This window comes from Xenopus tropicalis, chromosome 2, assembly GCF_000004195.4.
Source record: "Xenopus tropicalis strain Nigerian chromosome 2, UCB_Xtro_10.0, whole genome shotgun sequence".
Taxonomy (NCBI): Eukaryota; Metazoa; Chordata; class Amphibia; order Anura; family Pipidae; genus Xenopus; species Xenopus tropicalis.
In genome coordinates this window covers 126523508-126547358 of record NC_030678.2, presented here as the reverse complement: position 1 = coordinate 126547358, position 23851 = coordinate 126523508, and the positions used below count along the sequence as shown (strand labels likewise).

General features: G+C 37.8%; 1 protein-coding gene across 15 annotated transcripts in view; it reads left to right on the top strand.

Annotated features, from left to right (window-relative positions):
• lmo7 (LIM domain 7 protein) overlaps positions 1-778 on the top strand; it is a 115994-nt gene extending 115216 nt beyond the window's left edge. For 14 of the 15 annotated variants that reach the window (XM_031897103.1, XM_031897102.1, XM_031897101.1 and 11 more), the window contains one exon: positions 63-778. In XM_031897103.1, the coding sequence (XP_031752963.1) occupies positions 63-85 (23 nt within the window). In that variant the 3' untranslated portion in view covers positions 86-778. The remainder of the gene's footprint in view (positions 1-62) is intronic. The other variant, XM_031897104.1, reaches the window with a different exon arrangement.
• Positions 779-23851: the final 23073 nt, after the last annotated feature.

The window sequence follows — 23851 nt, the reverse complement described above, 5'->3', positions numbered from 1 at the left end:
TTCGCCATAGTGTGCAGTAACATAAATATTGTATTAACTGCCAAGCAATTACTGTGTTTCAGTGGGACAGCCAACCTCTATGTGAAGGCACTGTCAGCCCAGAGCCGCTTGAAGATGTATCAGAAGAGGAAGGATCTGATGAGGATATGAATGTGTAGCTGCAAAGATGGGATTGTGTTTTTAAACATCTATTGTTGACATAGTAAGGCCTAGCAATCTTGTATTTTTGTATTGCCTCTTGCATTGGACCTTTCCCTCTGAGATATTTATGAAAAGGTAATCAAATCTGCAATATTATATTTTCAGTGTTCTGAATGCAGTATGTAAAAATAAAGTCTCTATTTGTTTTTTCTAAATATTTTTGAATCTTTCAGCTTTTCCACATTTTTTTGGCATCTGAAGAGATTTTGTGGAAAAATAAACCTAATATTTAAGAAACAATGTTGCAAAATAATTATAGATTTTACTATTGCCGTCTATAGAACAAAGTGAAATCAAATGCACTCAACCTTTAATGTTTTTTTGTTACTTCTCTCCACACGTATTTAAGTTTGCTAAGCATTATGTAAGTACAGTATACATGCTTCGAGGTGAAGGCTGTACATACTCTTCACTTTACAGTATTGAGTTCTCTTTCCAGGAATCTAGAACTGAAAGATCCTGCTGACTGCTATTCCAAAAATGATTACTGAAAATGCTTTTTTTCCTCAAGGTATTCGTTAAGAAAATATTTACTGTTTTTCCTTTGTTTTGTAAATAAAAATGTATTTTGACTGCATATTGGTCTTGTTTGTTCATTGCATGTGTTCATATTGGAATGTAATGCATAACCCAGACAAAGACAGAATAAGAAATAATGGTACAGATTTGCACCACAGATTTAAGCATAACGCTGCAGAATTGCACAGTTGTTGATAGAAATAGATTTGCAAGATTTGCTCAGCTTATTCTGATGGAGCCCTCATGAGTGACAGGTGTAATAGAGTTAAAACTAGCAATTCAACTGCATTGATGAAAAAACACGCAAGTGTCATGGGCCACTTCCCATAATAATCCCTTTGAGAATCGAACATAGGAACAGTTGAGTAAAAAATCTCCTTCCCTTCCAGTCCCCAGTGTAAATGATTGCGCTAGAGCAGAGCCGGCAGGAGGAAGTTAGAGCAACAGATGGGGGAGTAGGTGTGAGTGGCAGGGGGACCTAGGGTTGGCAAAACTTTAAATTTTACACAGGTAAATTTAAGCTGCTAAAGTGAAACATATTCTTGTTTAGTGCCAGAAATAATTAAAACAATAGTCAAAATGTTGTTATTTCTGGCACTAAACAAGAATATGTTTCACTTTTGCACTTTGGCAGCTAAAATAGATAGATAGTACTTAATTGAAACAATAGTCAAAATTTTGTTAAGAACTATCTATCAAACCCTTCTCATTGAGCTAATGTCGAAGAGTGGTGTATACTGGCCCTTTAAGATTAAAAAAAAAAAATCAGTACCCACACTAGTGCCACTTTTCAGTATTTCAGTTTCAGTATTGCCACAAATGTTTTGGAATGAGAACTGTTTTACTTCCTCGAACATGGTGCTGTAAAACTAATTAACACTAAAATTGCCTGCAAACAGCAAAGCATGGTTTATAGTATAAATGTGAATTTTAGGAAAAGTTTAGCAGTACTTTATTTTTCTTATTCCTGGCTTTTCATAGCAAATATGTGATTGTGTGAGTGTAATCCCTCAGGATCTGTGGTCTTGAATACCTAAACACAGAAAATGTACATAATTCTACAATATAGAGAATCAAAACACATGTATCCTTAGGGGCACATTTACTAACCCACGAACGGGCCGAATGCGTCCGATTGCGTTTTTTTCGTAATGATCGGTAATTTTGCGATTTTTTCGGCGTCTTTAAGATTTTTGCGTAAAAACGCGAGTTTTTCGGCGTCTTTACGATTTTTGCGTAAAAACGCGAGTTTTTCGCCGTCTTTACGAAAGTTGCGCAAAGTCGTGATTTTTTCGTAGCGTTAAAACTTGCGCGAAACGTTGCGCCTTTTGAGTTTTAACGCTACGAAAAAGGCGCGACTTTGCGCGCAAGTGTTAACGCTACGAAAAAATCACGACTTTGCGCAACTTTCGTAAAGACGGCGAAAAACTCTCGTTTTTACGCAAAAATCGCAAAGACGACGAAAAACTCGCGTTTTTACGCAAAAATCGTAAAGACGACGAAAAAATCGCAAAAAATACGAAAAAGTCGCAAAATGTTCGTTTCCAATCGGAATTTTTCCAATTCGGATTCGAAATCGTGTCTTAGTAAATCAGCCCCCAAGAGTGAGCCCTGTACCAAATATTTATATTTTATGGACCCTCCTAATTTGTAGGGATCAAAATCCCACAGCAGTACAATTTTGAAAGCACCACACAAGAAATAAGTATATGGAAGAGTGCAAGGCCAAAATCCACTGTGTGCATACATCTATAAAGGTAGATAGTAAATGCAACAGTAACATCAACTGTATAGTAGCAACTTTTGTTTGATGTAAGTTGATTTTATTTGTCTTATATTATAAATAAGAATGTCACAAGTTTGATATCCAATATGTATAGGTATACCCGTCTATGTGACATGTAGGGAAAAGTGCCTTAACCATTAGTAATAGGGGTAGTACATCTTTAACTTAACTTTTCGTATCATGTGGACCATGATATTCTGAGACACTTTGCAATTGCTCTTCATCTTTCAATAGCTTTTTGGCTGCCTGGGTAAGTGACCCCCATTTTTTGAAGCTGGGAAATGCAAGCTCTAGCCAACTGCATTGCAAGAACTCTCCCTGGGCACACACATATATTTGCACAAGGATGGTTAAACCCCATTGCCAAACATGACCTAAGGCTTTGCTTGGTTGTTGTCATGTGATTGGACTGTAAGCCTGCATCTTAATTAAAGCTATGTATTAACATTGTTGGAATGCTGACTAAAACAAAAACAGATAACCTTGCCAACAAAAGTTGCTGCATTACATGTATGAGCACCTAAGGAAGACAAGCCTATCTGAAACAAGTGGCTGTAAAACATTTACTAAATATGGAGAGAACTGAAAGTTGTACAAGTGACAGATTGCACCAAAGGCAGAATACTAACTGTGCCGATATCAAGTTTCTAAGCACACATTGTTCCTTATGTTTTTCTGTATACATTTTTTTAGGTGTTAATCATCTGCCTATACCAGAAATAACTTATGATGAAAATAGTGTTTTGACATTTAAAAGATGATATAACTAGTGTTATTTAAATCCTGCAGTAGAGCTGAAACATATGCTATTACATACTCTTCCAAAAAAAAAAAAAAGTACACAGCTAGTAAGTTCCAGTATAAATACACTTGCACACAAAGACGTAACAGGGTCAGTTGGCTGGCAGGTCTGTGCTTCTCACATTGTAGCAACAGTTTGGGGAAGGTACCTTTTCTGTTTCAGCAGGATAATAATCTTGTGCACAAAGTAAGGACCAGACAACCATAGTTTTTTACGGTGGGAGTGGAAAACCTTGACTGGCCTACACAGAGCCTCTATCTCGCCCAATGGCCAGGCCTGATCCACAAAATCCGTGCCCAACCTTTTACATATGAATGCCAGCAAATGCTAACAATTCCACAATCTAGTGGAAAGGTTTCTAGAGGAATAGAAGGTAGTGGCTGTTTTAGCACAAAAGAGACCGATTTTAAATAAATGTGTGTGATGCTGGGCCCGGCAAACAATACACAGTTTGTTTCTTTTTGTTCCATGGTATCAGGTGGGAGACTTTTGACAGTTGGGCAATTTAGCCCATGGTTGCCTTGGGTTACTGCCCAATCAAAGTATTGCATTCATTGTTCTGCCCATGGGCAAATTTGCCCAGTGGTGATAAATGGAAATAGCAATAAATGTGTAGATATCAAACCTATTCCCTACCAGAGTAAAAAAAGACTCCCAATTAGAACCAATGCAGACAAATAAATATACTTCCACCACTGATGGCTATGGGACAGAATCACAAGATATATACTGTATAGTGTAGAAGTTTAAAAACAAATATTCCGTGTAAACCACCTCAGCATTCAGTGTTTTGTGACACTAAAATTCTATCCAGTGCAGTGGGGAAAGGGTCTAGTACACAATTTTAGAAACAGTAACCTTTTTCTAAATTTAAAATTTAACTTTAAAAAAAAAAACATAAAGGTGTGAAAGCATTCTTGTTGAATTTCACTACAACTCCTAATTGGGTCTCACAACTAAAGTGTAGATGGGTACTCAGACCCCTTGTAGAAATCAGGCACTTGACTCAAAACCTTCTTTTGCAGAATTCATACAGTATGCCATATGCCAACACTTGCTATAGAGAGCAAGGAAAGTGCCAGATATATAAACACAAATATTGCACTTGCAAAGTTAAATTCACTCAATGGCACTCAGAATAAAAAGCCTACATTGGACCAGAACTGCAGTGAAGGGAAATGCACCATGCATTTGACTGAAATGCGTCATGCTTGATGTGTTTCACCTTATAGGCTTCATCTTGCGCTTCTATCCCATAGCCATTGGCACAGTGATAAATAAGCCCCAAATATGTTCTAAATAAATGCAGAACACTGGTGCAAACCTATATACAATAGATCCCCCTTCCATCAGCTTATTTAAAAGCTCTGCTGGTTTCATGGTTCATGAATGAGGCTGTGTTACAGCAGGAAACCGGCACTGCACCTTGTGTACTGATATCCAGGCTTCCAGATTTTATTTTAGATTACATTTTGTAAAACCACAGACATCCTTTAATTATAGCAGTTTAGAAATGTTTTTTAAATGCTGTAATACAATACAGTATTTGCTTTACAATGATATAGCTATGCCACTAATAGATATGTTGTGCCCAGTGAGCAAGATGTAATGCATTATTGCTTAGCGGCTACCTTTAAAGTTCCACGAGTGATCCAAAGCCTTGAAATAGGTTGCTGATTTGCTTCTAACACAGATGCCCCAGGCAGCCATATAATTTACTTGATATAAAGGAAAGTACAGTTCTGCTGAAAATTTGTTACACTTTTCTGTGCAAGTATCATGAGCTACAAACCACCGACTGTGTGCTTTACATGAGCGGCTACCAGAAAATGAAAATATGCAGCAAGAAGTCATTTATAGGAGGACATTAATAGCTTTAACATGAAATCATGTTTCTGCACAGTGAGAGCCTACATAATCCTATCTCATCTCTCAATTGCTTTTAAATACACGCACTGGTTTTCTGCCCATTCCCATAAGTTTATATATCAGGACCCATTCTGTGATAGCCAATGACTGATCTTCCCTACTGATTTTTCTTGTTACAGTATATTAGTATTTGTCTTCCCACCAGCCTTGAGCAGATAAATGAGCCACTTTGAAAGTTTGATGCTGTTACAGATGAAAGACTAAATCAGTGCTGTAAATATGATGTCTGGAAGCCTTGGTAACCTGCAGAGATTTTAGAACATTAACCCTAACATTTTAGAACCGTTTTGGAGAAATATACTTGGACATATTAATAGACCCAATTGACAAAGCACCCCTGTGGCTGAGCCCAGATTAAAATGGGATCAGGCATTGTTTGGTAATGTACCCCTGGGAAGCATGGTTACATAGCTTACAGCAGCAAGGAACAAATGGCTTCTGACTGCTTCATGCAGTGCCGTTGGGTTGGCTTTACACTGTGAGAATGTGGTGCAGAAGTTTAGCCCAAGGAAAGGCTCTAGAATGAAGCCTAGGTTACTTTATGGGCAGACCTTGTATGCAAATGGGATGTGTGGAGACATATCCCAGCCTTAATATTTGCTACATTTATAAGTATAAAATGAGTCATTAGCGATTTTCATATTCTGTAAAATTGCTTTTAACTTGCATTCTTTGGCTGTGTTCTTAAACCTGTATGTGTGATCTTTTCAATGCACCCTCATGGCACTATTACAAATTACCAAGTCCTCACAACGGTATTTCATTTTTGTTGATGAGTAGTATTAGTTATTAGTCACTGGCACTAAATCATTTCCAAAAACTACTGCTCCCAACATCTTTGGGTGCTCTGTTGGCCAAAAAGATGGCCATGAACATGGGTTTTTTAAAAGCGTAACCCTTCCGATTGGGCCTGGAGGGGATTTCCCTTGGAAGGTTCTAGGGGTTGGTAAACCAATTCTGGTGAAGCAAACCAGGTATAATTGGGAGCTAGAGGCTATTCAGGCAACCCGGTAGGCCACCAATCCCCTGCACCTTCCCCCCCCCCCCACTCTCGTGTGTGCATGCTCATGTGCAATGCAGTCGTGGGGGGGAATCATTGTCCCCACAGCCTAATGAGCTCCAAGGGCAATGACAGGAAAGCACGTACTAGGGTTAGGCAGAAAAGGTACCTGCCTGGTGCCCCCCCCTTGTTGCACCCTAGGCAGGTGCTTCTTCTGCCTACCCATCACCAGTGTTTAGGTGTAGTAAGGCCAGGATATATGTAACTCAGCAAACAAATACAACAGGCACAGCTCAAGCACAAAAATGGCTATACCTTTTCCAAAATAAATATACCGTAATTGCATTTATCCAATGCTATTCTTATTTCTTAAATTACAGTATACACAATGTTTTCAGGCTAAAACTTATACTTTCCAGATTCCCTTTAAATTCCTAAAACCCCTTCTTTACCCTTAGCAAAATTTTAAAAAAGAGCCAAAAAATCCCAAAACCATTAAGAATGTTCAGTCAGTTGTAGAATGTAGAGGATTGGCAACCTGCAGAGTGGTACTTGAGTAACAGGATAGCACTATATATCTTACTGGTCATGATTCTGCATTAGAAATGTGTATTGTGCAGCCATCTGCTCTAACTGTTTTTTAATACCAAGTGCTGGTTAGTTCAGAAAATCCAAAGAATCGGTTGTTACTTCACATCTGGGGTGGGGAAATGCTGTTTAACATTTCTCTATATATGACTGACAGAGAGAAAAGTTTCACAACCACAGAGGAAAGAACGAGACAAAAATGTAGTGCCAGGGTAATCTCATAGTGAGTCGGATTGTAATGAGAGGAATCCTGCAAGTTATAGTGATACTACTAAAGTGATGCTTAAAATATCTGCTCTTTTCTGTATTTAGTTTTGTTAACATACTATATATATATATATAATAATGTCACATTATCGGGGTTGCACTGTTTGCAGCCTCGGATTTGTGGCGAGGCCACAAAATAAGCAAAATAAACCTTTGGAAGATTAATTCAGCAAATCCTGTAAGTGCTGTTCTGCACTGCACTGTTTATATGTATATATATATATATATACTGTATATAGAATCTATATAAACTTACTTGTGCCAACTACAAACTAAGAAATGGTAGTAACCTAAACTTAGAAATGGCTCAATTAATTTAACCTAAATGTCTCAAATGTCAGGAAATCAAGTAAATAAAACGTACCAAATACAAAAGAGAGATCCAGGTGTATAAACCCCGGATCTGTCTCACAGTTGATCTAGGTCAAATTCCCAACACCATCATATCAGCTCTCACAATGTGAAATCCTAAATGCAAAGAACTCACCGTTGTTCGGAAGTGGTTCAGGTGCTCAGAGCCCCGAACCTGTAGCTGGGGAAGGCGAAATCACGCATATGCAAAAGGGCTCCAAATGCACCGGACACAGCGGCTTGCTTAAAACTCGATTTTTATTACTCCATTTAAAAACAATACGCCTGACGCGTTTCGTGTAAATATACACTTAATCATAGGCATAACAAACACAAGCAAGAAAACATTTAAATAGTGACATAACGAGGATGAGCAGGACATCAGTACCGCCCATTTAACTCTTAAACAGTTGGAGAAAATTCGATACAATCAAGTTCAATGTAGCAAGCCACACAAAGTTACACAGTAAAATTGAATCAATAATAAATATATAAGCACATAAGATAAAAGTCATAATACCCCACAGCGATGACCTTAATAAAATCAAAGTGATTAAAGTAAGAAACAATGAATAAGGTCATTAAATTTCAGGTTAATTATGTCAAACATAGCAACTGATATCAAAAACAGAATTCAAACCAGCAGGATGCCGAGTGCCCAAAATAAAGATCCATTTCACCTCAAGACGCAACAGTCTATCATGCATATTTGAACCTCTTTCATCAGGGAAAACCCTGTCAATAACTTGAATCTGTAAAAAGGAAGGATCAGCCTCGCAACATTGTGTAAAGTGCCTTGCAATAGGACTGTTACTACTCTTTGAAACAATGTGTCTGATGTGCTCTCGCATCCTACTTTTTAAAGAACGGATTGTACAGCCAACATACTGAATTTTACAACTTAAGCAGGTGGAGATCACAACCTACTAAACCCACTTGGTTGGCTACAAAAGGTACATACATCTGTGGCGCGCGTAGATGTATCACTTGTACGTATGTGAAACGGTCCACCACTTTCCAGAGTTCGGTTACGGGCAGATCTTTTGATATACGTGTTTATGCAAATTGCAATACACAGTATGTTGTATACCTGTTAACCTGCTTAAGTTGTAAAATTCAGTATGTTCGCTGTACAATCCGTTCTTTAAAAAGTAGGATGCGAGAGCACATCAGACACATTGTTTCAAAGAGTAGTAACAGTCCTATTGCAAGGCACTTTACACAATGTTGCGAGGCTGATCCTTCCTTTTTTCAGATTCAAGTTATTGACAGGGTTTTCCCTGATGAAAGAGGTTCAAATATGCATGATAGACTGTTGCGTCTTGAGGTGAAATGGATCTTTATTTTGGGCACTCGGCATCCTACTGGTTTGAATTCTGTTTTTGATATCAGTTGCTATGTTTGACATAATTAACCTGAAATTTAATGACCTTATTCATTGTTTCTTACTTTAATCACTTTGATTTTATTAAGGTCATCGCTGTGGGGTATTATGACTTTTATCTTATGTGCTTATATATTTATTATTGATTCAATTTTACTGTGTAACTTTGTGTGGCTTGCTACATTGAACTTGATTGTATCGAATTTTCTCCAACTGTTTAAGAGTTAAATGGGCGGTACTGATGTCCTGCTCATCATTGTTATGTCACTATTTAAATGTTTTCTTGCTTGTGTTTGTTATGCCTATGATTAAGTGTATATTTACACGAAACGCGTCAGGCGTATTGTTTTTAAATGTAGTAATAAAAATCGAGTTTTAAGCAAGCCGCTGTGTCCGGTGCATTTGGAGCCCTTTTGCATATGCGTACTTGTGCCAACTGTCTCCCTTTCTAAATAATAAATATCTTATTACCTATAACTGTGCTGTCCAACTGGTGGCCCGCGGGCTGCATGCGGCCCCCCACCTGTCTGGCTGCTTTGATGGCTTACCTTTGTGTAAACTTTAAATGGTGTCAGTACTGAGATTAACTGGCCCCCTGCATGGTTATCACCTCAGATTCAGGCAGTAATCCCTCTGTATTGTTTAAAAATGTAATCTGATGTATTGTTCACATCTTTTAATCTCTGTATTGTTCACCCCCTGCAGTGTTCACATTGTTTACAGCTCAGGCTATAATCACGCACAATTGTTCACCTCTTCACACCTCAGACATTGTATGTACTGCCTGGCCTATGCTGCCTGTATAGGCAGCATAGGGTAAGCAGAGTATGGCACATAGGCAGCATAGGGCAGGGAGGGTATGGCACCCACAGGCAGCATAGGGCAGGCAGAGTATGGCACACACAGGCAGCATAGGGTAGGCAGAGTAAGGCACATAGGCAGCATAGGACAGGCAGAGTATGGCACATAGGCAGCATAGGACAGGCAGAGTATGGCACACACAGGCAGCATAGGACAGGCAGAGTATGGCACACACAGGCAGCATAGGACAGGCAGAGTATGGCACACACAGGCAGCATAGGACAGGCAGAGTGCTGCCTGTGTGTGCCATACTCTGCCTACCCTATGCTGCCTGTGGGAGGTGAACCTGGCAGGGGTTTGTTCTGGGAGTTTGTTAGCAGTTGGAAATAGCCATTAAATGGTCCCTAAGGTGTGTAATTATATACTGGGGGTTGCTGTGCTATCCACAGGAGAGGAGGAGGCATATGGATTTAAGGGTGTGTCTTAATATGACATAATATAATTCTTTAACATATGAATCATGGTTGATATCCCTGCAGCGACCATTGTGAAAAAATGGGTGTGGTTTGAAGTGGGTGTGGTTTAAAATGGGGGAGTGGACAAAACTGGCTTCCATTAGCGGCCCTCCACCATGTATGCGAGAGAAATTCTGGCCCTCGGCACCGCAGAAGTTGGACAGCACTGACCTATAATATCCTTACTTGCCTACAACATTCCCAGTGGTGCGCACAAAGTAGTGTGTAAAAAGCACAACATTTTGTATTTATTCTGACCAAAGCACAGTTTTAAAATTGTGTACATAACATACTGTACATAAGAAGGCTTTAGATTGAACATTGCTTGCCTATAACAACATGTGCATTATTTGTATGGGGAATGCCAGAAAATCGCAGAGAAGCATAAATGATAAAAATAAACGTTTTTCACTTTGAAAGTGATTCTAGTGGGTTTTACCATGTAGCCCATATTATATAGTGAATAATGTACCCTCTATTGTAAAATATAAGGATATTAACATTCACCAAGAAATTCCATGACCATATAAAAGCACCAGGCCAAAGACTGAGTGCTTTTATATAGTTCATGGAGCAACAAGGTGACGGGGTGCATTATTTATTATCATACATAATTTTCAGTAAGTCATGTGAGAGAAATTATATCTCTATCTCTCATTATATCACACAGTTTGTAAGGATATTCATGGCTCTTGTGTATTATACAGCATTTTGCTATGGTGAAGGGAAGTGTGTCAATATACCCCTGTAACCTACATTGTATATACGTGATTTTGCTGCTGCAGCTTGTGAATATATTGTATGTTTCTAGCCTTTGCAGAAAATATGGGATTTCCAGAAATGCAATGGGATTTGCATTAAGTTAAGTTTACATGGGCTGGTCAGCCACTATTTAAAATCATATGATAATATTTAATTTATCCACACCTATTATGTTTTTTTTCTATTGAGTATTATCTTTTTCCTGTCTTTTATTTAGGTATACGAAAGGAAAGTATTATATGTCTAGGTTCCTGTGACAAATGTGTCTGAATTAGATTACACAGCAGAAGACCTGAGAGGATGTATAAGTAGAATTCTAGATACATAAAGTATGTGCTGCTGGTCTGCAGTTCATTATACCTGTTTTGACTGTGTTTTCTTTAACTACCACAAGATGTCAGTGTTTGAGTAAGATTAGTTTCACTACCCAAAATCATACATTTTATTTTGAGAAATGAATCAGTTCCTGATTACACATTCAGCATAAAATTGGGCATGAGGAAAAGGTTCCAAGTAAATCCAAGAAATATGACCTTTATAAATCTTTCTGTATGTGAGCGCTACAAAGATTTCTAGCCCAGATGCCTAATAAATTGTAGGGAAACACAACCCTTTAGTTTGGCTTTTGCTATTAATGCTAGAAAAATATGATTCAGTTGTTGAAAAATTGTTTGATTGTGCACTGATATACAGCTTACCCTTGATTTGTTGCGAATTGCACTGGGTTAATATGCATAGTAACCATAATAATAGTTTTAAATTAAAGTTATATAGAGGGACCATTTTTACCCACTACTCCCTAGCTAATGGGGTTACAGCATGATCTTCACTAGGAATCTCACTGGTCACTCCTCCTGCCTAGTACCTTGTGCCTTGTCTTTTGGTTGACAGCATGGGATTTGAGGAGTAAGGGGATCTGTAATAAAAGGTTTCAATACAGATCTAGTAACTCATAGTAACCAATCAGCGGGTAGCATTTACTGGTCAGCTGATTAAACGCAAACATGTTATTTGTTGCTATCCCATCTTTCCACCTTATCCAAAATAATATCAATCATAGCTATATTGTAATAGTATTATATAATGTTGTAGAGGACCAATCCCTTCACTTACAGAACAGGAACTACCTAACAAGAAAGTATTACAATTGGGAAATAAGACATTTCTACTATTACTAGAACCCTCTGTACGTTGTTGAACCTTAAAGGATAAGTAAGCCTTTTATTTTAAAATCCCCTAAAATTCTGACTTGCTACCTGCTGTATTGGAATACATGGTAGTGTTCACAATGTACAAGGAGGGGAAGTGGATGCTTCTGTTTCAGTATACTTCAATATACTTCGAATGCATCATCTGTTGTATTGATTACATTCATCATTGTTATAAACTAAATGATACTCTATTGGGGCCTCCTTAATTGAGAAGGATTTGGGGTTTATTGTGCATAACAGACTTTGCAGCTCTAGGCAATGCAAATGTGAAGGCCGTTGAATGCTCTTCTGGTGATGTTGTAATGGCAGATTCCCCTTATTTCTTCAATAGGGGCTTGAATGTTTTCTATAACAGGCAAAATATAAAAGGCTACAGTTAGTTTTGTGTATGAATATATATGTGTGTGTTTGTGTATGTATAATATACATTGCCTATAAAAACACTTCACCTCCCTGGAAGTTTGAATTTTTATTGTCATAGAATGACACACAGACCAAAAGAAATAGACTCTTTATTGTCAAAGTGAAAACAGATATTTGCAATGTAATTTCAATTACAATGACAAAATTACTGATTACATTAGTAAACCCCATCAAATTAGTATTTAGCAGATTTAGCAAGTTTCCCCCATTCTGCTTTGCAAAACTGCCCAAGCTCTGTCAGGTTGGATGGGGTTTGAACGCAAAATTAAGCCACACGCCAAGATCTCTATTTGATTGAGATCGAACTCAATAGGGGTTGCTAGTGGATTTACTCAGGTGCTTCCTGTAGATACAGTAATTCTAGCACCTGATTGGTTACTGCCGTGACATATCATACACACCAAGCACCTATCGCATATCTTGGCTTGCCTAACCTTGCTATTGCTACTGCAGCTAACCTTGATATTGTCAGTGTTATGCGATGGAAAGACAGAGATGCAGCAGTTTATGCACAACAGCTCCTGCATGCAGCCTTGGTTCTTGGCAAATACACTGTAGCAGCTGATGCTGACAGCTAGTAGTCAGCAGCAGGTATGTTATGTTCCTTTATAATGTGATGAAAGCCAAGTGTAGCCATGTAGAAAAGTAAAAAGAGAAAAGTTTACAAGCAAGTCTATAACACATATCTAGCTGCAAAAAAGTGTGTTTATATGAACAAAAATATGTTTTAAATCTATGTGAACCTTTGACATGTGTCACATAAAACATGTGTTTTGTCAACACAAGACAAAACCTTTTTTCTTTAGCAGTTTCTCATTATCTTTATTTATTCATATAGAAAAAGCACTAATGCTTCTCCTAATGGCTGCCCTGTATAAAGTAATACAGATCTGTGCACAGGTCTGTGTACCAGGTCTTTCGAAAAGCTAGCACTATCTCTGGGCTTAGGGTCACTTTCTTTTTTTTTAGATTCCTGTTTGTCTAAAATCTCATTCCAAAGCCAAAGGTATTGATATGAAATTGGTCCTCCTTTTGCTGTTCTAAAAGCCTGTACTCACAGGGAAGACTTTTCACTAGATGGATTTCCATAGCTTGTCACTTCAGTATGTCAGGGCTTTATGCTTGCTGGTCAGTTAAGTTCTTTCAACTTAGCAAAGTAATATGGAATGTATGGAACGTATTGTTGCATGGGGGCATTATTGTGCTGAAACAGGAAACAAAATTTCCCAAACTGATGCCACAAAGTAGGAAGTGCTTTTCTGCTTTCTATATTTTTTTCTCTATTCAGTGTGGTGCATAGTTCACACAAGTGGGCCTGCCTGCTTACCCAACCCTTTGCCATGTATGCCTATACCATGGCCATTACTCATTTCATTATGAGAAGAAATAGACGAAATGGAGGAATGGATGATAGTATGTAAAAAGAAGTTATTAAGAGATTAAAGTGTGGAGGAAAGTCTGGAGAGTGGGCCTTTCTAAGGTTTTCCGGTGGGCCCCTGGGACCCCGGTTTTACACTGGTTCACACTGACTGAATGTGTGCTTTCACTGGAAGCAAGGGCCCCTAGGCCCAGCCCAAACCTTGGCGGCAGACAAGTGATTCTTCCCTTAGCGTTACCATTACAAATTCTGGCATGCCGCTAATCCCTGGCTCACCTATTAAACATTTATCATTCAAAGAACTTGTCCCGCAGCTTCAGAATATAATGGTGGAGACCTTTTCGTTGCTCCAGCCGATAACTGGTCATAGAGAAGATATTAATCATGTTTGAGGCTACTTGCCAATAAAAACCCCATAAAGAGCTCCCTTCCACTGAACTGGTGATGTATGGTTCAAGTTAAAACTACTGACTCTTGCTATGCGAATGTCATAACAAATCTGTCTGGCAGTTTATCAAGGTTCTTTACCACAATTTAACCAATTCTCTTTCATTCACATCCAATAAGAGTGCCTACAGCTTCATCCAAACTTCTTAATAACATTGTGTACATGAAGTCTCTGACTTATAGCCTTAATGTTGTCCATTTTTTCTTATAATATTCTCTATCGCCTCCTTAGACCATTCTCTGCTTGTATTTTTCCACGTTCCTGTGAGCTTCCTGTTAGCTCAATTCCCAGTAAGTTTACTTAAAAATTCAAGGAGAATCACCTTATTGAAATTCAAGTATTTCCTCAAAAATCTATCACTAATTTTGTCCAGTGCATTTTAGAATTTCCGTGTGAAATAATATGACATTTAGGGGCATATTTATAATGCAGTGTAAAAAAGGGTGAAAAAATTTGCCACACGTCACCAGGCATAATAAGTTGGCCCCAAGGTTCGAAGCAGAGTAAAATAAAACACACCTTGATACAGTTGCCATTTATTTTACACAGCTTTTTACTCCATTTTTTGGACGACTTTCATTTTAAAGGCATAATAAATAGGCCCCTTAGTGTTTATGTGGTGGATGCATCTATTTTGAGCTCACTGCTCTTTCATTTAATAACTTATTTTCCCATTTTTTTTTGCAAATAGTATTAGAATTCTGTTCTCCTGAGAAGTGGTTTGGTGATTTCATTTATTTAATGTAACTTGGTGTATTGATTAAAACCCGTGCCTGCCCAAATTTAGTTTTGTAAGTACAGCATTAGTTTAAACTGATCTCCATTTAACCCAAAATCCACAGAAATGCTTGGACTGTGTGAATGTGTTTTTATTACTTTGTTCCTGCAGAAATGTCATCTTTTCATGTCTAAACACATTCAGTGGCAATAACTTTTCAATGAATAAATATAATTTCATGCTCTGTGTTATAGGAAAACAAATTGGCAGCTATCAAGCTTTCAGCAATCAGGGAAATAATTGCTTACACTATTAAGCAAAATGAAGGTAGGTGACATGTTGAAGGTCGAAATCTGAAATTAAACTTTGATTAAAAATTAGATTTGATGAATGTGTTTAAAAGTTTTTCCAGAAAATGCCTCAAAGGGTTTGCTGCATTGTAGGAAAGTAACTCTGGGCTACACTGGATACTAATGTTGTTACACAAGATTTATAAAAGTGCATTTTATACAAATATCTAAGATAAATAAAAAACGTACTGTATTAGTATCACAACCTGTATGTTAAAGGGTGCTTGTATAGAATTGATATACAGTATGTCATTGTCGGGCCCTATTTTCTCAGAGAAGCCAAATAAATGACCAGTCTGGGACGCTGAATCCCACAGAAGGCTGTGGGCAGTTCTATCATTTTTTATTAAGTTTTTTTATTGATCTTGATCAAATCCACTTTCATGGAAGCATGAACATGCTTTTCAGGGTGACAGATGTTTGCAGAAATAAATTCCGCTGAATGTTATTCATCCATTGGAATCGATTGCTCCATGGTGATCACTCAAAATGCCCCACAGTTTCAAAAATCATTATATCCTATTACTTTAATTATTTTTAAGAATACAAGCTATACACCTTTAAATGTTATGTTTTGTGGTGCTTTTGGGAAATTATAACTATTACTACCAATAGGTACAGTATTTGTAAAGTGCCAACATATTCTGCAGTGCTGTACAATAAATGGGTGTATACGTCAAACATACAATATTACTTTAAAAGACATCCAATAATTGATACAAGAGGGTAAAGGGGGCCCTTCCCAAAAGAGCTTACAATCCAAAAGGAGAAGAGGTTGATACACAAGTGTGGGGGTGGCCAAAATCAGGAGTCGGCAAGGTGAGAGATGCTGCATTGAGCACTGCACTTCGCAGGCAGAATATAGTGCACACTGAAACTATGCTAACTAGATAAGAGTAAACCTCTCTGAAAAATATCTTTCTTCCTTTTGAAGGTTAAAAATTAGGATAAAACATCAGGAAGAATGTAGGAGAGAATTCCAGAGAAAGGGGCAGCCCATGCAAAGAACAAGTATATAAATATGAGCATATAAAGAGGTAATGAGAGAGGTACTGAGGAGAAGGGTACTTTTTAAATGTATCTTATCTTTTAGCCTGAATTTCAATAAGATACCAAATATTCATTATGATGCCCTACATCATGGGGGTGATTTTTTAAAAAAATCTACACATCCATTAAATATACTTTTAATTTATTGATGAGATGGTAATAAGACCAATAGAGCAATAATGAAACAACCCAAGTTAATGAACATAACCGGTCCAGTAGCAGATTGTGAAACATCAGATATAGAAGAAAAATGCATCAAAATATTATGACTGCTGAGAAGTGAACAGACCCAGTAATGGCTCAGACAAGAAGGTTTAATAGAAAATTTAATGAAACATTCACAGGAGACCCAGCGGCAAAGTCACCAATGGGGAATACATGGAACACTCTAGCCAGGGGCGGGCAGGGGTTGCTGGGAGTGGGTGGATCATGGGTGGGGTTGAGGTGTAATGTGGCATTCCTTGGTTGGGCGGTGGTTTGTTCATTTATTCACAGCATTTTAATTGTTGGCAAGGCCCATTGCTCAGGGGGTGCAGCTGACTGGTAGGCTAATAATCATGGGAAGAGCTCTACTAAGTTAATAGTATGATAACTAATGGTGGTCTGGCTGTATAATTGCAGAGTAATGACAGGCCTCTGTGTTATAACATTGTAGTATTGGCTAGAGTCACAAGTACTTCATTATTGAAAATAATAATTTGCTTACATAATTCTGAACATTCTGAGCAGAGATCATATGGCCAGACAGGTGTAACTCACACTTGTGACTTATGTATGTATGACCAGACATTATACTTGGGATGTGCAGGGTAAGCTGTGATCCTGTGTCAAAGTCCAAAACTGAAGGGAGGAGCAATAATATTCTCAACATTCAAAACCATTGTTTCTTGAGAATTATTTCTGTGTCCAATATAAACACACATTTTACCTTGTAAACCTACAAACTACAAAGTTGGTTATAATGCTTTATGTTTAAACCGATCATAGTATATAAATATAGGACTGTGATTCATGTGATACCCTGCTTAGCATATTTTTAAAGTTTAACGAGTCATGGAAATATATTTTCCATGCAGTCTTTGTATTTTCCACAAAATATGTTCCAGCGCCTTTTGATCAGAACAGTAGTTAGTGTAGGAGTCAGGAAAAATGAGGCAAAAGAAGATAAATACACAAAAAAAAATCAAACCAACTATGGATAAAATGAACCCAGACAAAGCATCCACACATAGCAAGGGGTTTAATGTTGCAGAATACACAAAAAAGATGACAATGATTTTGGGCACAAAAGTAAATGTGTCCTTTTTCATATTCCTAGTGGTAGAGTAGGAAGACTTACCTATAAAAGACAATTCTTGCTATTTCAGGAATATATAACCCTAAATATGTTTAAATGTTTTATTTTTACCCCTGTGGGGGAATAATTGAAGATAACTTGGAATATCACAACAGGTGTCATTTACAAATGTACCCAGAAATGCTGGTGCTCTAGAATAGACACAATGGAGAGTGCATATTGACATAATTGTGCAATGTAAATTGTAACATTGTTAATGTGTAAATAAAGTTTTCACTGCTATTAGTATACAATGTGTTTAGTCTTGTATAAATACATATGGTATGTACTGTGAACCTTTCAGAGAGCGAAAGAGAAGCTTAGGCTTATCCACATGCACAGTATGGTGACCAATACAACCATAATGACAAACAGTATTCTAATGCTGCTGTTTAATTAAAAACATCCATTTTATCTGCCAATAATTTCTAGAGAAAAACAATGACCATCTTGTAGCTGCTGATGCCAAGATTTCACTACAATAAGACATTGAAGGAATTTTAGATTTCCCCAAGGTAAGCTGCACAGCTACATACAAGTAAGCAAAAGAAGTTGTTGGGCACACTAAACTGATTGACTGCTTTATTGCACGGGCATTTTATCAAGACGCAGAGGAAAGAGGATCTGCTCTTATACATACTCCCCCCCCATTTGGTCTCAGTTTTAGAATTGTAAAAGAAAAGGTCTTACAAGAAAACTAAAAAAGGAGATTCAGTTTTAGTTAAAAAGACAAAAGGGGTAATTTACTTACAGCACCCCAGGATTTCAGCATCATTATGGTCATCAGGTGGACTTACTTCTGACACAATCGAGCTCAGTTCTTTTGGAGCATCTACACAGATTGTTTTGGAAGCCCTGGAAATAAGTAAATAACCTGCTCTGTATATTAATGACTTAATTCAGAGCATATGAAGGTTGTTTAATGATCTGTGGGTGCCAAAACAGAACAGTACAGAAATGTATGAATGTTAAGAGTTACTGCTCCCATGAAGGTGTTACTACATCATTAATATTTTGACAGAGCCTTAGATTTACGAGTAACTTCTTAGGTACAGACAGAGGAATAGTCAGAGGAGGCTTGGACAGGTGACAGAGGATGAGTAAGGATTTTTACAAGGCGTAGGATTTTCAGAATTACAGATACAGTATATAGTTCATTTGGGTTTAAAAAAAACTGCATATCAGGTTCAGTTCAACCCTTCTGTGAGATTCCACAGACAAAGTTGTTGACTTTGTTGCTCTCTTTTTGTAGTTACACAAATATATACATACACACACATATATGCACATATATTATTACATTCACACAGATTTAACACTGAAATATGCACCTAAATGTAGTTAGTCAGTGGCAAAAGAACAAATACTGATTCAGCCTGTGAATAACAAGTATGGAGGAGGCATCAAATGTGTAACTGATTATAGTGCATCTTTCCTGCAAATCTATTTCTCCCAAAAACACAGCAACAAATCACAAGTAAACACAATGGCACTTGGAACTGGGATAAATATATTACAGAATTGAGAGCAAACATCATTATATAACTGCCCCTTATATAGTTTTCTTTGGGGGGGGGGTGTATTATGGCTTAAACATACTTGACATAGTCACAGTAACAGTTAACCTAAAAGTACACAATACCTGTAGCTGTGACATAGAATACATTGGATTTCTTAATTATACGCCCTGTGGTACCTACTTTCTTATTGCTGGTTCCATAGCATGTAGATTTCATTTGTAAACTCATTAGCAAATGTATTTGTATGTGTTCACATCCACTACTTTATGTCTGTAATGAAATGTGTTTTCTCTCTAGTTACTCCGACCTTTATAAACTACAAGGATGTAATCTATGTATCTGCTATTCTTGCTTTACTTAAAATGGTTATACTTATAGGGGTCAGCCATGTGTTGATTGTGTGTGTGTCCTTAACCTAACAATAACATTTGTATTTATATCATGTATGTTCATAGATGCCCCCATGGCAGGAAGGGTACAGTATAGACAGAGGGGTTCACAGTATTGTGTAAGTGGCTGAGGGCACATGACCAGGCAAGGTGCAGCATCCATTTATAATAAACATGCATCAAATAAATATACACAGACACAAAATCGATAATGTGTTTTAATTAGAATATTTAATTACAAATAAAAAGTAATATGATAAATAAAATGACACACAATTAGCATAAGAGTGGAAACCCTGAGCAGATCTTTTGCACGTGCATTATACAGGTATGGGACTTTTCCCCACAAAAATGATCCACACAAAAATGATCTAAATGATTCCATAATTTGATTGTATGTTTGACCTTTCCATATATAGATTATAAGCTCTATGGGGCAGGGACCTCCATCCTCTTGTGTCTTTGACTCTTAACTTATTGCAACTGTATCTTGTATTTATTTGTGCTTATTGTAATACTTTGTATTTATCTATTTTAATGCCCGTTTATATTAATGTATTCTACTGTACAGCGCTGCGTACATAAGTAGCGCTTTATAAATAAAGATATACATACATACATACATACAATTTGGATCTCCATACTTAAAAAAGCATTTAAAATGTAAATAAACCCAAAAGGATTGTTTTGCCTCAAGTAGGATCAAATACAAGGTTTTATTATTACAGAGAAAAAAATTGTTTGTAATTATTTGCTAAAAAAATTGAGTCTATTTGGAGCTTTCTGGATAATGGATCCCATTCCTGTATTAGCAATTTGTTATCTCTTCTGCTGTGTGATTGCAAAACATCAAGCAATTTCTTTCCAGTCAGATTAAGCTGCTTTGCCTTTCTAATGACTCACAATGTTGTGTTTTGATGCAGTATAATATTTTCTCTGCATTACCCTGTATGTACTTAGGTTGTCATTTTTCACACAATAAACAATATATTTATGATTACTCTGAGCTTGGGTGTTTGTCATATAATCTGGCAAACATCTTTTTATTGTTCATGTTCTACATACCCATTTGGTCTCCTGAAGAACGAGCATTTAGTGTTGGTGCTCAGCTTGCTTCTCTTGCCCCAGTGGGGGCGCCCATAGACCACAGCTCAATTTGCTTCATACACACACATGACAGCAGCTGCAATTAATCTCACTAAATGCATATCTTTTCTAAATCACCTCCCACGGAGCTGGCAAACAGACTATCATTTTTCAGCTTGCAGGTTGTCGACTGCCATTTGATTCCCACAGGGGTTAGATTACAGATTTAGTATGTGATTCCTTCATTTAATATACCTCTTAGTCTTGGGGCATTTACCCATCTGGAGTCTCACAATGTGGAATTGGCACTAAGGAAGAATACAGCTGCTTGATACCTTTAGAACAGGATCTCAGAAGCTTAGTCACCCACTGGCACTAAATATACCTGCTGTTCATTCCGCCCAGGGGGTATCATTGGAATTCATCTGCACCATGCTATCCATTTCATTGTGTACATACATGATTCTAGTTAGGTAAATGTCATGTTTTAGATAACCATGAAGTTGGCATATAATGTTGAAAATGTGGAAAAATAGAAAATACAATTGCATGAAATCTTTTTTTACACTTTTGCTTTGCTATTTTGGGTGATATAGTTGTCTCATTAACAGGGGTAACTGATGTGTATTGTTCAGCAACATGACCTGTGTATGTTCTCATTTTAATAGGCCAACTGCAACTTCCAACATCTGGCACATAACAATGAAGTTGGCTGAATATGATTGCAGACTTAGAGCCAAAGGTTGCCTGCTGTACTATTGCTGCAGGTAATTACTCATACATTGTAACAGCTTTGAGCGTACAGAGCCAAAATGCACACAGGCCGAGGAGGGTTAATTCACAAAACAGGAGTAATTTAGTTGTACAGAAATAGCCCATGTCAGTCATATGGTAATTAACTCTGATTGCACTAAGACTAATTAAAGTAAAAGTCTAATTTATTGATTGATTGACATGGAATACTACTTGGGGAATTCCCTTCTGAGTATTTTGGATTTCAATAAACTATATGCAATGAACAGATTTAATGCAGTTGTTTTTTACATTAAAAGACTGCAGGAAAGGCAGGGCCAGTTAAATATGGAATGGAAGAGTAGAGTTGCACTGGAGTGAGTCCATGTTATCATAAGGGTACACTCTTATAGAAGGAAATTGCTGATCCAATTTCTGATCCATGTTCAGAAATCAAATTTGGGGTCCTTACGCTGGGCATGTAGGTGGTCTGTGATATAAACAGAGGCATGGCTTCTCTGATGCTGATGCATGGGTGCTGAAGAGAGAGTCATAGCTACACTGTTTGCATTTATCTTCTTGGAGGAGTGTCTGGGTGTCAAACCTTACCATATGGGAGCATCATCTCTCAGGAGAGGTAGTGATAAATCGAAGGTTACGAAGAGAGTCAGGGATATATTTATTCTTGAGAAAGAGCTTTTTGACCTAGATAAGACATGTGTGGATTTTTTTGTTGACACTTGGACCATTTATTCTGTACATGTAGATAGATAGGGCTTATTTGTACTGCTAAGGTTGTACAAAAATGGATGCAGTCGTTGAGCAAATTGACGCCATTCATTAGAGGCACCTACTTCTGTAACCCTTAGGGTTATATTTTGCTAACGACGCTAGTTGAATAGTGATATAGTGATAATGCCATAATATGAACAATAAGGCAAAATTATCATAAAACAGCAGGAAATAACTCAATATAACCTTTAACAAAGAATATGAGCAAAGCTCTATGTTCTCACCCAGCCAGGTCTAAAGATGTTGACTGCTTATAGAACTGGGATCCTCACTATAGAGAAACACCATGTTTGTTACTGAGGCCTCTATGCTGAGTTGCTCGGTATCTACCTGTGTACAACCAGGGTTCTAACCCACTAACATCCTGCTGGAGCTTTGGTCTGCCCGGCTACCATGACTGACACTAAGTGGGTGCAGACCCACTCCTATAAAACAAGCTGGCTAATTTTATCTAGGAACTGAGAGGAATCCCCTGGGGGATATGCAGGTTAATGTGCCAGTAGCAGTTCCTGTGGATCCCAAGAGGAAGTACAACTCCTTTTCTTTTCCTCTTATATGTTGGAAGAAACCATCCTCTCCTCAGAGGGAATTTAGGTCCTTTAAACTATTCACAGTTCATATTTTGTCAGCAAAATATATATATGCATTTGGTAACTGCAGCCCTTAGGATAACATCTCCATACATGCTCCATGCCCTTCTGTACAGTTGCACCCAGTGCAGTTGACCTCTCTGCTACAGTCCATTATTCTGCTGCAGGACACACAAACATTCTGTAAATCATATACATTTGGCAGCTAGCTCATATTTGTTTCCAAGACAAAACTATTTGTTAACATTACATTACAGATTCAAACGAATTGCCATTTGTTCATCAAACAATACAGTAGGTATTGAAAGTTGACAAACGTACTTGGTCAACTAGTTCATTACTAAATATATATAATGTATGTGTATATATATATATATATAATGTATGTGTGTATATATATATATATATATATATATATATATATATTGTTAGAGATACAAGCAGTAATAACACTGTTTGGTGTATTTTCCACCATTTTAAAATGCCTGGTTTGGCAGCAGCTAATGCTGTTTTCATGCAAGTGGATTAGAAAAAGCTGGATAGGTGAGTCCTGGAGTAAATGGAGGGTGAGTAGGATAGTTCCTCCATTCCATACTCCAGTTAAGCATTTTGAGTTGGCCAGCTGTAGGGAGCTGTCTGATTAGGCTGCAGGTGAGCAGCAAATAAAAGAGCTGTGGGATTACACACAGGGGGGTGATTGGTGATTAAGGTTGGGGATTCAGAGGGGTTCACTCTCAGAGCAGGGCACAGGGCAGGAAGGTTGCCTGCCTGTGTTAGGAACCCCAGAAGAGCTGGGAGTGCTGCCTGCCACTGCAAGGTGTAGAGGGAGTTGTAACCAGCTAAAAGGTCTCTCAGAGCGGGGCGCAGGGCAGGAAGATTGCCTGCCTGTGTAGGAACTCCCAGTGAAGCTGGGGTGCCACCTG